Genomic DNA, 14,568 nt, shown 5'->3' with positions numbered 1-14,568 from the left:
GCTAACATATTAATCTTTCAATTTTAAGATTTCCATGTTTTTGCTTTATTACGTCTACGTAAAATTTGTATATTAAACATAAATTGCTTCAACAGCTACTATCTCTTCATAGTATTCATTATAGGTGAGGAGTATGTACAGTGCGCACTCGTTACATTCATTTCAACAAGTTAATGAGCCTAAAAAAGTTTGAATTGCTTTTTCAGCTCCATTTTCTTCCATTTGGGCAGCTCGTCAAATTCATAAAAAGACATTTTAAACACTGACACAAAATCATCGTGCGTGAGATGAACCTGCGCGTGGAAAAGACACTTTTAAAAACCGATATGGAAATGGATGTTTAGATGAACTCACCTCCCTTTTTAGGGGATTAATTTCTGGTGGCAGCATGTCCATCTCCTGGATGAGCACGGTTAATGGATACTTTTTGTGACCATCGAAGTCCTTCTGTCTGTTGTTAAGGATCTGAGCTGATCCTTCGCTTGCGAGGCTACAGGTGCTGGGCACTTCTTTCCCCAGATCCTTCCGCATTTTCTCGTAGGAAAGGAAGTTCTAAAATTATCCAACATAATTAGGTTAGCAGTTGAAGTCTTAAAAACCTTTTTTATGGAAAATTCTGAATATTATATTCTCTTTACCTTGCCGTAATCGTTCTGCCAGGACTCGAAGAATCCCTTGAAAACATTTGGCTCCTGAAACTGCCTGACCACAGCTAACGCTGTCGCTGATCTGCGTCCGAATGGAGCATTCTGCACATAACTTTGGGCAATGGCGGTGTAGCGTTCCTGGTTCGGAGCCTGTGATCCCAACCAGACGTAGGTGAGGCTGCCAGTGTCCAGAATATAGGTGCAATCGGAACTGAGATCCTGCTGATCGAACCCGAGAATCTCCTCGTATCTCAGCGAACTCTGTTGCCACCAGACCAAAAATAGTTGGACAGGAGGTCTCGGTTTACTCGGAACACTGGTGTTTAAGTAACAATTATTGCTGAGAGTGGGTGAAATGTTTCCACCGTTGGAGCTGCCATTGCACATGCTTCCAGCACCACTGCTGCTACTGGTGCTGCTAGAACACGAGTTCCCATTTCCATTGATCACTAGAGTTTGGTTGAAGTACATAGACACCGATTGCCAGAACTCCTTGCTTTCTTTGCCCTCGAGGACCAGAGAGTTTTCCCCCAGTAGTGCGCCCACCGATTTGGCCATCTCGCGGGCATCTCCCGTGCTACTTTGCCCGCACCACACCCAAACATGATTCGTTTTGATCACATAGCAATCTTTGGAGCTGATCGATGACAGATGTGTCTCCTCCACAGCCTTCGCATTGTAGCTAGCATCGCCGTAAACTTTCAGCAGAAAGGTATCCAGCAAGACGTTAGAGCTCCCATTGCAAGGCATCTCGCTCCGCTGACCGCGCATGATAATAAGTTTTCCCTCGAAGATCTGAAGGAAGTGCGGTGGCTCATCGAACTCATAGAGCTGTACAAACATTCCAGGCTCTTTGAGAGCATCAAAACTGGCCTTGGCGAACTTGTCCGCCCGGGAAATAGATTCCGCAGAGGCCTCCGAACCATTCCACTGGTAGATGATTGTTTTAATGCCAACGGAGGCCAGATCCGCGGGAACAACAGTAGCGCACTGAAAGTTATAGCAAGAAAAGTGAACTTTAATATTGTAAACGCATCTTGAGCTTATTCTTACCTGCACGCTGTACTTGACCACGAAACTGGCATTGGTGGTGAACACAACCGTTTTCGAGATGGGTACCTCTTGCACCTGATCTCCCAAAACACGGTAGATTATTCTTTCACCCCTGCCATCATCAACGAGCTGTGTATCAGCAGCCATTTTAGGGCGTTCACATAGGGAATGGGCATCTAGTTTTCCAAACTTTGTGGATACTGGTTTGTGACCCCTGGTGTTTTCCTGCCAAACATTTAACCAGTTGGCGAAGAGGCGCTTAAACTCCACCGGTTCGTGACCCTCCAAAACTCGCACCACCAACGTATTATCTGGATACTTCTTCTTTTTAACAAAAGCTCTTCCATTTCCCATGGCAGAAAGGGCATCTGCTTGAGGTGCCTGCGCTCCTACCCACATCCAAATGCTCTGGCCGTAATTGTCCAGTAAATAGACTCCATGGGCATCGCTTAGGTCATCTTTTGCCGGCATGCCCACATCCAGTTGATCCAGGTGCAGCCTTCCCCGTTGATTGCACTTATAGATGCGGAATTTATTGCTGTTGTAGTCGGCGTATTCGCTGACCAAGTGGCTGGCCTGACAGACCATCCGTTTCTTGAGCGGAAGCAGGGAGTTCCACAGCTCCTTACTCTCCTGGGACATGGCCTGTTCATATCCATCATCGACTACAGTGATTGCAGATCCACTGCAGTGCTTTTGGACCCAGTCGAGGGCATCTCGTCGTTCGATTCCCGAACTGGAGCGGCCTATCCATACGTAGGTAAGGCTATCCGTTTGAAGGACCATTATGTAATCCGAGTTGAAGTGGGACCAATCGATGGTGGCCACCTCAATGGATCGCAGCCACTTGCGGGCGTACAGTTGAAAAAGGCGTGGCCTCTTGGGCGCGTTTATAAGAGCTCCCGATCGAACACTGAAACGGAATCTGTATTATTTGTATCCCCATTTGCCGGAAAGTTATAACTCACTCGTAACCCTTCTTGAAATAAGAAAGGAATCTCGCACTCTCCAGATTCTGGGTCTCCCGGTAAATAGAGGATATGTTTCCCAGATACGAGTCCAGCTCCTGAATTTTATGCACCACATTGGATCGATTCTGCTCGCTTACATTCTTCCCCAACCAGTAGTGGATGTATCGCTCAAGAACCACATTCGGCTTCTGTTCGCGTGTCTATGAGCACGAATATTCGTTTAAAAGTTGGTTAAACAAGACAATCAAACTACTTACGATGGTTTCGTGGTTGGCATAATGCCCCGACAAACTTGCTGCATAGATAATGTATGCGCAGCCATCGTAGAAGGTTCCGTAATGCGATCTTGGGACTGCCTCCAAGCGATCTTCGTCTATCTTCCAAAGGGCAAAGGTGATCGCATGTTTGGCCACCTTCCGGAATGTGGCATCCACCTTTAAGTCCGGAATGGTGTTGGGACGGACCTCCTTTAAGTAAATAAATATTTTAGATTGTAGATCCCTTAATGGAATGAGTTTTGTATCATCTATGTTGTTACGTATTGTGCCAAATAGTTGAATTTAAAATCACATTTCTGTTTCATGTTAAAACTACTGAAAAAGACACTCCTTTTCTTTGCTACTTCTCTTTATGAGCTTGAGGTTTTCAGTTCAGGTTGAAGGCAACCAATCGCATAAGTCAGGTTTATTAAACGAAATTTCAGGTGCAATTACCATTCGGTGCTCCTGTTTTCTCTGCCAGGTGACAATGCCACAAGCAAGTTGTTTGAACAGCACTTGGCACGACATTAAACACCTTTCAAACGATCGCCAATTGTTGCTGTCATGAGACACTTTTCACAACCCCAAGGATGAACGCAAAAATTGAGAAAAAATTGCTCAAAATTAGCGAAAGAAAAATGAAAACCAGAAACTCGAACCCGAGCCCGATCCCGAACCCGTCTGCAGAAGTGCTCTGCATCCGACTGGAGGCGCAAGTGATAGTGAAAACCAAAAGTGAACAGGGGCGGGCGTGAACCACATCTAACCACATCACGTTGGTGGTGCAGCCAGTTTTTGTTGGCCGCCGTCGAACATTTGGTTTTTATTTATTTATGAAACGCAGCAAAGTGGAAAGTGGTGGCAGCCATTGGGTGCCTATACGCATACAATAGACACAGATGCACTGCATCTTCCTCTCGATCTCGATCTCGGCTAACGGTTTGGGGTCATTAGGCTGCCTTTGGCTAATTAATGTTTTGACTTCGAATCTGGAGTCTGCAGTCTGGAGCCGTTTCATTTGGACGCTACATACATGGCTACATGATTACATAGTGGCGTGCTCAGTGACCAAAAACAAGTTCATGCTTCGCCGGGCAGCGTTTGCTACTCCCACAAAATGACATTTCATAGAAATTACAATAATAATGACTGCCTTTTTCTGGGCCCGCTCATAAATAAGCAATGCATAAAATGCGCTGCACACCACATAACACAAAGGCATTTTAATTGTCGCCGGCGAATGGTGAAATAACTCGGATTACTTTAACTGGGCGCTTGGGTTAACCAGGTTTTCCAGCTCTCTGGCTCCGTGATTGATTGATCTTCACTGTTGACAGCTAAACTACATTTGTCAGGCTCTCGTACAAAAAACCGTATAAAAAAGTGCCACTAGTAAATTTTCTCTGCCGACCGCTTAGCAAATTATAACATTTTTTCCATACTTTGTTTTTAGAGAAGACTTTCACAGCCGCCAATTAGCAACAATAATCTAAGCGAAAGCTGATCGCCGAAATGTTCTGAATAAGGTGCTGAATGCCAAAAATAATTTCAGATACCCGACTATTTTGGGTACAGATTGGCGCTCAGCTCCAGCGACAGCTATTGTGTTCAATTTTTACTTTCCTTGCGGTATAGCTATTAACTTGATGGATGGTGCTCAAAGTTTAATTGCAGGCCATCGATTGCTTTAAACTCTCGAAGAATCAATTTACTTTTACTACACAAACAAAGCTCGAAGATGTGTAAAAATGTGGAGTTTTAAGGAAGGACTGATTGCAAGTAAATAAAGATAATTTAATTTGTGGCTTAGATCAAGCCTAATAGAAAACTGAAATAAATTGCCCCAAATGATATTACAAAACTTGTCCAATTGATTATATCGAATAAAAGACTGTCCATTTCCTTGGGAAAATCTTTATTAATTTTCCGCCTAATTATTGTGTCAACAAATCTTTTACAAGACCTGGCCAAACACCATCGTCAGACACAAAATGGATTGTAATTGATAAGCAAATAATGGCCAGCTCGTAATTAACAGCTGAAACTTGCTAAATAAACTTGTACAAGATACAGGTAAATATAGGAGAGCTGATGGGAGAGATTCGAGACTCGAAATATGCATAATGAAAAGCCTGTAGTTACCGTTTCTTTTGGTGACAGCGATAGCTCCATGTGCGCGGATGTATCTGTATCTGAAAGATACTGCTAAGCTGCCTTGAACTAGTTTTGTTTCTCTCAAAACCGATGGCAATTCCGATGGAAGCCGGCAGCAGCGCGGCTCAAAGTGAAATCCTTGCGAGTTTTCGTTTTCCCAGCGCTTTTGAACGGCGAACGTCGCCACAAACTCACTTCATACACACGCGCAGCCAGATTAATAGCGATGGATCAAAATATCAGAAAAAATTTTGAATGGGTGTTGATATCCCAAAAAACTCATCCGAAATAGAGCCGAAATTGAAAGTTAAGCCAAATGTTAGCCTGGATTCGATCCGATTCGATTCGATACGGTTCGTATTCGTATTCGGTTTTCAGGCACTCGCGGTTCGCGTTCTTTTTCCCCTGGAGGTTTTCCCGAGTCTCTGGCGAAGCGTCTTTGCCAGCAGAAAGCCAACTGCAGACTGGTCGCCACGAAATGCCGCGCTCCAAGTTTATGGCCAGGCCAGCTTCGGAGTATCGCAGTATAGCAGTATCGCAGTATCGGGCCAATAGCTCCGAGCCAAAAGAGCAAGTGGGAAGCACCAGCGACTGTGTGACTCAGAAATGAATGAAAATTATCAGTTAGATTGTCGGTTTTCCTCTCCAACCTTTCAGTTTCCAACCGAACTGGCTGAGAAAAGCAGAAAGCGCAGCGCACTTTGTTGCGGTTTCTTGGCCGTTTCTTTAACTTTGCCTGCGCTTTGCTCTTGCTCTTGGGCCAACGAAACCTGGCTTAGGGCTAGAGGCTACGGGGAAGTGGTGGCAACAGGGTCTCAACAAATTCTTTCGGGGTGTTTGCTAATTCCTTCTATTAGCCTTCTGCGGGTTAACATTTGCTTAGATGAGGGAGTTTTGCGGTTCCATCAGCTAAAGGCAGGAGTTTCGTATCAAAAGATTATTATTTGGTTTCAATTCGGAATTGAATTTAATAATCATAAGTGAAATTGCCAGGTAGTTTTTTTTCAGAAACAAATTCATATTAAAATTTTAATCATTTCTTAGAATTCGAATTTTAAATTACAAATACAATGGACCAAAGGAAACTTATGCAAAGTGTATTAACCAATCTTAAAACGAGCATTAAACTCGTCGAACACCTACTTAGACCCAGCAACATTCGATGCCCCACCAAAAGAGTATCAATGCTTCTACCCAGTGGACTCCACTTCGTCATTTTGTATCCAGAAACCGACTGGTTCCCCGTTGACTCCACACTTTCCGCTGCACTCACATTCTCCACAGGCAATGAAGCACAAACAGAGGAGCTCGACGATGGGGGAAGTACTTATGTCCATATCGGTGTTGCATACAGTATACTCCATCGATTTGCATCTCTCGGGTTTCCTACGGCTTTTGTCAACCGAGCTGACGCGCTCGACTGGCTTGAGTCCTCACTTTTATGATTTATGTTTGGAGAGTGGCAGACGGCCATTTGACAGCCATCATTAACACGGCTGGAGGGTGATTTTGGAGATCGGATTTTGGGGATCGAGCATGGGGGGTACCAGCTGCGCGGGAGAAAAGCGCTTAAATTATTTGGGGGTAGCAATTTGGCAGCGATTTGCTTAGCAATTCGGAGCCGAGTTTCGACTCAATTAAGTCGAAAATGCCTTGTGTATGACTCGGTAATGAGTCGAAATGGTTTTCCAGTGTGTTCCAAAGCGTGAAAGACACTAATGGGTCTGGCCCAGAGAACCGTGTATCTTTGTATCTTTGTATCTCTGTATCTGCGTATCCACGTATCCGCATCTTGGCAAGACAATGCGATGCCTTTCAAAAAACAAAAGCACAAAAACACAACTCTCTTTGCTAGCCATGTTTCATGTTTCCATGATGTTTTTCCCCAACTCTGGCCAACTCAAAACTCTGACAAGTTCAATCAACCGTTGAGGTTGAGGCGTGAACTGGGGAAATGGCGAAAACATAACTAAAAAATGAAAGCAATTGTATATGAAAATGTAAATTGCGAATGTAAATGCAAAGCATTTTTTCCAGCTGAAAATGTGCGACTTTTAGCATGATGAAAAATGCAATTTACGATTTATGATAATTACACACGTCAACCCGCAAGAAGACAAACGACCAGGCCAATTGACTTTTCCTTTTAAGCCGAAAAAAGGCAGCAAACTATTTGATTGTTTGCCTCTCTTTGTTGCCAAACACATTAGGACCATTTTGTGGCCACACGCGACATTTACGTAAAGTCTGGAAAAGCGTCTGAAAAGCGCCACAATAATGCAACATCGACTGGTGGCATTTTCATTTTCCGCAACTGCCAACGGGAAACTGCCAGCCGGCAATGTACCGCTTTTGTATCTTAGTTTTTCTCTTATTGTTTTCCTCCGTTTTACCCTAGCGGTGATTGTGCCAATGGATCTTTGCTCTTTTCCAGCCTTTTCATTAGCCAATTCTGAAGATGGCCAAGGAATGGCAATCATGCCGCTGTCAGTGGCTTCTTGATCTTCGGGCTGAAAGCAGACCACATTAATTGCCAACCGCTCCAGATCCAGACGCAGACGCAGATCCAGATTCAGGTCCAGACCAAGCCCCACCCGACTCCTCTCAATGGGAACCTACTGGCAGTTTGAGCCATGATCGATGCATTGGAAAGTAAAGGTGGGCTAGAAATAGTATACCAGTATAGTATACCATTCTCGACGAGGAACTTTAACGCGACATTTTAAATACATACGCAACAGTTGATAAAGACATACAAAACTCGTAAAAATGGTGAACTATATCACGGATTTAATATAACATACAAGTAACAAGTTTGCTGATAGCTAAACTATATAAAGTTGTGGCTATACAAGTTTGCTTCTAATCATGAAGTGATTAGTTTTTAGATTAAAGATTTCAAACAAAACTGAAAATTGAAATGTAATTTAAAAACATCTACAAAATGAAAATAAAACCATATTAACCAAATGAAACATTTAATTAAAGTTAAGCAACGTTTTAGGCAATTATATGTCCAGGAAAAGAAGTGCATTGCATCTACGCTCTTTTAATTGCACTTTTCGCCACCTGTAGCCTTTTTAAGCCAAACACGTCGGCAGATCGGATGGCAAAAGCCGAATATTAATTACAACAACAGGTGTTTGGCTGGCAGTGCTTTTGATTAGGCATTAATAAATGGTTAATTAGCTGCGATAGGCGGGCACAAAGCTGGAGACCACAAATCACAATGGTTTCGAAAGGCGTTCGATCTTTAGATTGAAAATCGAATTGGATTTTCTACAGCCGCCGTCGATTTGCCGCACTTTTCTCAAAGTAGCTACTGCAGATGTTGTTTTCCAGTTTTCCTGTGGTTTTCGCTCCCCCCTTTTTGTTTGCCACTCGAAGCAACAATTTGGTATTGTCGGCTTCCCACGCCAAAAAAAAATAAATAAAAAACAGAAAACGAAAAGCTAAAGTGTGGGTGAATTAAGCACGAAGAGTTCAAAAATAATTTCTTCATTGAAATCGTAGGAAGTGAAGAGTTGGACAACAATTGCGCTGGAAGCTGAGCATTTGGGAGCCATAAGCCAGTAAACCCTGCCTAACGGTTACTTAACTGTTACTCCACATGCAATTAACCCGGAGTTAAAAACTGAATAATGCAAATATAACCAGATTCGGTTTCGGTTCGGGTTCAGTTCAGCTGCGCAAACGCCGAGATAATCTATTAAAAACAAAGGAAAACACTCGGACTACACGCAGCTGTGCTGCAATAACTTTCTAACTAAGAGGTCATTCGTCTTAATTATCACACGAGTTGGGAAAAGCGTTTGCTCGGAAATTCATTAGGCAGGCCCTTAAAAGATAGCCGTCTATACTCAAACGCTCCTCTGTCCAGCTCTGTCCAGCGGCCAAGACTAAGATCCAAATAAATCCAAATTAGTGGGGGAAAAGCCATAAAAACATAAAGAAAGCTGCGGATGGGCTGGGCCTCGAGTTGCGTAGAAATTCTTCCCACCTTTATGGGTTGTTTGGCTTTTTATGCAGATGCTGGTTTAGATTCTTTGGCTTCGTGCTGGTGCGTAGTTCGTTGTTCGTAGTTCTCCCAAGATCTCGTTTCACATTTGGACATTTAATCACCGGAAGCTATCTTCAAGCATCGCCAGAAGCCGCCTAATTACGCATAATCTCTTTTGGGGTCACCACTTCTCGGGGTCTCCAGCTGGGCGCCACAGATGAGTCCATTTTCGTTGTGCACTTCATTAGTTTTGGTCCGCGTCCACTCGAATTGGTTTACCATTTCCCGTATTACGTTTTCTTTGTCTGGAGTTGGCCATTTAGACACGTCTCTTGTGTGCCGCCTGTCTTCCAAAGATATGGTAAATTGGAGACCCGGTCGTTTCAGATTGAACGGAAAGTGATGATGATATATTGTGTGCTCTTGCAATTAATTGATGAGCAGATGCAAGGTCGAGAGTAGTGAGCTCTTATCAGGGACATGACCTCGATAAATTTGGTAACACCTATGGCTTGTTGATATAGGGAAATTGGGTGATCTAAATTACACTGTTGAGAAATAATCATACCGCAAATTGAAATGACTTTTTTGCATAATAAGATGTCTATAAGTGATCATGATTTAGGGATAAAAGATTGCAATTTTCCATCTAAGCTCGTTAACGTTATAATGTTGCCTAATTTCCCATTCTCCATCCAGGTTCACCCTTTAAGTTACCACTTTACTTCAATTTAGCTCAAAATATCCTTTATACGTACATATGTACATGTATGTTCAAACATATGTTTGTATGTAGATTCGATTGGGTAACTTATCTCGTTATCGATTTCAGCGCCAGTTGCAGCAAATGCATCTCGTCAGCGCTGATTTCTTGCCGCACAAACGCTTAATTAATTACTTTGCACCATAAATGTGTGGCAACACCTAATTAATTCGCACTCACCTGCTTGATGAAATTAAACGGCGGCATTTTGCGGTCCAATTTGCGGCTGCTGCAATGCAAATTAAAGTATTCGCTGATTTCCTCTGGTGCAGGCGCAATTGTGGTTGCAACTCCAAAACCAAACAATCTAATTAACTTTTTCGCACTTCGCGGACTATTTGTTGTGTTTATGGCTGTCACCTTTTGGCATTCGCTTTGTTTGGCCGCCTTTTTTGCAATTCGCTTTGGCGCGCTTCTTCGCGCAGTTTACCGTTAGTTGGAAAAGAGAGCGCCACACAAGTGATAACGCGTTTTTTGGCACTGCTATTTTTTGCGCACTTTCCAAACAAATTAACCCGAATTAACGCCAAAAACGCCCCGAAAGCGGAAGTCAAGCAAAAGGATATACTCGTGCGATCCGGTCGCTGATCGGTGCCTTTGACTTAAGTCTAACTTAACCCGTGAAAAGTCGGCTGGCGACTGAACGTGAACTGAACTTCAATTGAAGCGCTCCGATCGCAGTTACATACATACATACTCAAATGTAACATACATAAATACATATACATGTATGTACTTGCTATGTACAATGGTGTGTTTCTCTGCCGACGCTGGTGAATGTGACCCTTTCGAGTTCCACTTTGACCATGGCCAACTTTTTCGAAGGGTATGCTCGACAATTGCAAGAGTTTGTATAACAACTGACTGAGGAAAAGATGGATAATTATAACGGTCGGGCATTAGTTGCAAATTCAAGATGTGGAAAGTGCATTGTACATTCACGTCCTACAAAAGGCTGTACAAAGTAATTAACACTAAATAGTAGGTTAGGTACGAAATTCCATAATTAATTGAAATATTACATATAAACTTATTACCAAATAATAAGAAAGATGAAAGATAGTTCTTTAAAAAAGGGAGTACAATTGTATCAAATAAATCGTAAATAGTCCCTTAGTATGTGAGTTTAATAAATGAATAAACCAGTTATAGGGTATAAACTGTTAGTTAGCGTTCCCAACATTCTGGTGGACAAGTTTCGCGCTCCGCTGCTCGCTTGTGTCAGAATGCCGGCCACCTAGTATCACCTGGTCATAGTATTTGGCTACTCCAAAGCCATTGCCCCACCATCATAGTCGAAGCCGTGAACACCGAGGGTTCCCAGAACTCCCCGATGGCTTTTGTTATTCTAGTCTTTTATTGTCGTGCCACTCGCAATCCCGGAGAGGTGTCGTTAACAATGCGGATATGTACATGTACATGTGAGCCATGACGTCACTCGTCACTCATTGGTGGGGGCGCCCTGGAAGTCGGCATCATCACTCTCCTCCTCTGCTTGCTGCAGGAGCAGGAGACACTGGCGCACTTTTAGCCTGGCTTGGGCTATGTCGCGCTGCAGGCGCTCCTTGGGAGCCCTTAGGCCCGCCATCGCGGTCGGCAGATTGGAGCGCAATTCCCCCAGGACGTTGAGCAGTTCGGCGTACTTGTCCACTACGTTGGCGTTCTCATCGAGATCTGGAAAGTGTGGGATCTTGAGGATGGGACTTATAGTTATATACACTAAGATGGAACCAAAGGTAGAACTTCATTCTTAGAATACATCTTAATAACTAAAGAACTAGCTTCTAATTATTCCTTTTACTCCATTTTCTTACTTGTAGCTGTGCCATAGAGATCGAAGTCAAGGCCAGAGGCACCTGCACTGCCCCCTCCCTTCGCCGCGGACATAATTTGCAGCTGGGCCAGCATGTACTTGGTGTACTCCAGTTTGGCCATCACCTCCTTGTACTCGTTGGCGTAGGCAAGTGCGGCGCTGTTTGGCTGCTGCCTGTTGCGCTGCATCATCGCTGGATTCGCAGTGGAGCCACCACCTGCCGGGGCACCTCCATTCACTCTCGTTATCTCCACGCGCGGCACATGCTGCTTGACTGTCGTCTCCTGGTCGGTGGCCATTGCAGGCTCTTCGTCCGCCTTGGAGCGCGTTGGCACGGCCGTGACGGTGATGTCGCTGTACTTGGAGCGGAAGGATTCAATGTCCAGGTAGTCCATGTCGGCAATGGAATTTCTCACGACAATTGGAGATTGATGATTGGCCATAATGAAATGACAGAAGGGATTTTGACAGGCCTACTTTACTAATAGTCATATTTTATGACAGCTCAGTGCTGCAAACTTTCTTAGGGCAGGAAAGTATTTCATTTATTGTTGGCAATTGATTTCCCTCCCTGACCAAATGTACTCATATTTCTATAACTTGCGCCCAAGCGAGAGGCTCGGTTAAGTTATTAAGCAGGTATAGCAGTAAGATAGAGCAGTAAGAGAAGCACTGCGTACCCCCACTTGTTATTTTGGTGCTCGTTTTGCCTTTGCCCCCACTAAGATCTTTCCCTTTTGCTCTTTCTTTTGGGCTATCGCATGACCAAGTGGGCAATTACGAGCGGCAGAACAAAACACGTTTGTAAACAGTTCATTCTGCTGGCGTTGTCCAGTCGCCCGTTCTTCCCGCGGGTTCCACTGCTTCAGTCGCCGGAAGCCGCTCAAGCGTGCTTCCCGTTCTGCGCAGACGCATTTCCCTTGGTCACCCCAATTTTTTGCCATGACGCATGGAGTATTCAAATAACGGAGGCGGATCTGATCTGATCTGATCGTCGTGGTTGTTTTACTTGTTTCACATGCAAATTTTGACCAGAACTTTGTCCAGAATTTCGGTTTTAACAATCTTCAGCTGGTGCTAATAACAATTTAGTGATCTAGACTCTGCTTAATGGCTAGTTAATTGCTGCTCTGGAGCTGGGAGCGAATGATCGCCTCCAGGCTGCGTTCCGTCTGCTCGCCACACTCGAAGCGATGGTAGTCCACGATCTCGCAGTTGTGTTCCTGCAAGGCCTCGCCCACCGTCTTGTCCGCATCGAGCAGATACTCCTGGTGAATCAGGCACGTCTCGTCGTCCTTGTTCTCCGCCGGCTTGTCCTTGTCATACTCGCCGATCTTCGACGGCTTCATGCCAACGATCTGCTGGCAGATGCTCTTGTGGAACTCAAAGTCCAGCAGGTTGTGCGTGGATCGGTAGGCTACGATCGCTCCGTATTTGCCCACCTGAGTGATGCCTTCCGTGGTGCCCACATTGGTGGGTGCCGGATGGGCGTAGCCAACCAGTCTCAGGTCGTTGTTGGCCTTAAAGCACAGGGCCCGTCGGATGGTGGCGTTCTCTCCGATGGCGCCGATCAGCAGGGCCAGGTGGTCGCCCAGTGTGCGTCCCTCCTCCGTGCGCAAGTTTTTGAGTGCGTCCGCATCGAAGCCAAGCTGGAAAGGATATACAAATTCGTTCATTAGCAAGTTCGTTCTCTTAGCAATGGTTGCTGAATTTAGCCACACATTGCGCGAATCATCTGTAGATCGACTTTCACCTTCCACAGATCTCCATCGAAGTCCGTCAAGTCCGTGTAGTGCAGGCACATGCAGGCGACGTGGTCTACGAACCGCTTGAAGGTATCGTTCCTGGCCACGAAATCCGTCTCGCAGTTCAGCTCCACCATAGCGCCCCGATTGCCGCGGATGAGGACTCCGATCAGACCTTGGGCAGTGGCTCGATCTGCGACCTTGGTGGCCTTGGACCAGCCGAGCGTCTGGGCCTGCTCATGGAGCCACTTTTCAGCCTGCAAGGTGGGGTGATTAGTAGGGATGATATGACCACAAAGTAGTTTGTAAGCGGCGCAACTACATAGCTACTGTTTCCGGTTACAAGAGAAACATTAGCCAAGTACCCACCAATCCGACGTCGTTGTTGTGCTTCTCCAGGGCTTTCTTGCAATTGGCGAAGGTGTAGCCGGTCTTCTTCCTCAAGGCCGCCAGGGCACTCTTCTCCAGCCCTCCGGATGCGCCAGATCCGGCGTAGAGCTGCCTCGTGGAGTGAAGCGCGCGGGTGAAAATCTTTTGAAGCAGCATTTCTCCAGCCGAAGTTTACTGTGTAGCCGAAATTATTTGGGGTTCTAGCGTGAGTTGTGTGTGGATTGAACTGTTGCTCTTTGCCTGCTGCCAAGGGCAACTCGCCGGCTTGTTTGTTTTTCCGTTTTCCGACCTGTCGCTATGTAGTTGTCCGGAAAATCAATTCATTCTAAACAACGGATAACCCTGTGTGTGACTTGCATTTGATTTCCACTCCTTCGTATGCTCGGGTCGAGTCAGTTGAATTAATCGCGTAGCGGCGCGAGTTAAGCCAAACCGTGGGGTAAGTGTCGGTTGGTTATTTTCCGGAGTTTGTGTGCGTTTGAATTGAGCAGATAATTTGAAAACTGAAAATTTTGTCAATTTTCCGTGTTGCACAATTCGGGTGTTAGGGATGGCAAAAGAGCCGGTAAGGCTCGTGTGTGTCAAACAGCTGATCACGTGCTATCGATAGTCGTGCTCTATCGGTTGCCACATGACGTTTAGTGGATACCACAACCCCTTACCGGTTACAACCGATTCGAAACGGCTGGAAACCAAATATTTAAAACTTAAATAAAATTAAATAAATTCCCAAATACCTTATTGTAGTTGTGTGCTTTTTAATAATTATTTT

The 14,568-nt window shown here is 44.8% G+C and overlaps 3 protein-coding genes across 4 annotated transcripts; all 3 read right to left on the bottom strand.

The window, feature by feature from the left end:
• Positions 1-29: 29 nt before the first annotated feature.
• Positions 30-10,509, bottom strand: LOC122612601 (villin-like protein quail). Of its 2 annotated transcripts, none has more exons than XM_043786330.1 (7): positions 10,029-10,509; positions 2,929-3,138; positions 2,669-2,871; positions 1,701-2,613; positions 639-1,637; positions 355-552; positions 30-293 (listed from the first exon to the last, which is right to left on the bottom strand). In XM_043786330.1, exons 1-7 carry the CDS (start codon positions 10,053-10,055, stop codon positions 180-182), a joined length of 2,664 nt encoding a protein of 887 aa, XP_043642265.1. In that variant the 5' UTR covers positions 10,056-10,509; the 3' UTR covers positions 30-179. The 2 variants fall into 2 exon arrangements, with proteins under 2 accessions (XP_043642265.1, XP_043642264.1); XM_043786329.1 differs by lacking the exon at positions 10,029-10,509 and adding an exon at positions 5,074-5,388.
• A 681-nt stretch (positions 10,510-11,190) lies between these two features.
• LOC122614277 lies at positions 11,191-12,138 on the bottom strand. Its single transcript, XM_043788815.1, has 2 exons — positions 11,663-12,138; positions 11,191-11,522 (listed from the first exon to the last, which is right to left on the bottom strand). The coding sequence occupies exons 1-2, from the start codon at positions 12,102-12,104 to the stop codon at positions 11,290-11,292; spliced, it is 675 nt and encodes a 224-aa protein (XP_043644750.1). The 5' UTR covers positions 12,105-12,138; the 3' UTR covers positions 11,191-11,289.
• Positions 12,139-12,642: 504 nt separating this feature from the next.
• LOC122613449 (elongation factor Ts, mitochondrial) lies at positions 12,643-14,352 on the bottom strand. Its single transcript, XM_043787637.1, has 3 exons — positions 13,776-14,352; positions 13,415-13,663; positions 12,643-13,310 (listed from the first exon to the last, which is right to left on the bottom strand). The coding sequence occupies exons 1-3, from the start codon at positions 13,950-13,952 to the stop codon at positions 12,780-12,782; spliced, it is 957 nt and encodes a 318-aa protein (XP_043643572.1). The 5' UTR covers positions 13,953-14,352; the 3' UTR covers positions 12,643-12,779.
• Between the last annotated feature and the right edge of the window lie 216 nt (positions 14,353-14,568).

The sequence above is a fragment of the Drosophila teissieri genome, chromosome 2R (assembly GCF_016746235.2).
Source record: "Drosophila teissieri strain GT53w chromosome 2R, Prin_Dtei_1.1, whole genome shotgun sequence".
Taxonomy (NCBI): domain Eukaryota; kingdom Metazoa; phylum Arthropoda; class Insecta; order Diptera; family Drosophilidae; genus Drosophila; species Drosophila teissieri.
This window is presented reverse-complemented; position numbering and strand designations above follow the sequence as displayed.

Coding starts and splice junctions, on each gene's coding strand:
- LOC122612601 (XM_043786329.1), bottom strand. CDS start 5,103: ATGGAGCTATCGCTGTCACCAAAAGAAACG. Junction 3,139..5,073: donor CGCTGTCACCAAAAGAAACG/GTAACTACAGGC, acceptor ATTTACTTAAAG/GAGGTCCGTCCCAACACCAT. Junction 2,872..2,928: donor ATGCCAACCACGAAACCATC/GTAAGTAGTTTG, acceptor TCGTGCTCATAG/ACACGCGAACAGAAGCCGAA.
- LOC122614277 (XM_043788815.1), bottom strand. CDS start 12,104: ATGGCCAATCATCAATCTCCAATTGTCGTGAGAAATTCCATTGCCGAC. Junction 11,523..11,662: donor TCTCTATGGCACAGCTACAA/GTAAGAAAATGG, acceptor CACACTTTCCAG/ATCTCGATGAGAACGCCAAC.
- LOC122613449 (XM_043787637.1), bottom strand. CDS start 13,952: ATGCTGCTTCAAAAGATTTTCACCCGCGCGCTTCACTCCACGAGGCAG. Junction 13,664..13,775: donor ACAACAACGACGTCGGATTG/GTGGGTACTTGG, acceptor CCCACCTTGCAG/GCTGAAAAGTGGCTCCATGA. Junction 13,311..13,414: donor TCGATGGAGATCTGTGGAAG/GTGAAAGTCGAT, acceptor TATCCTTTCCAG/CTTGGCTTCGATGCGGACGC.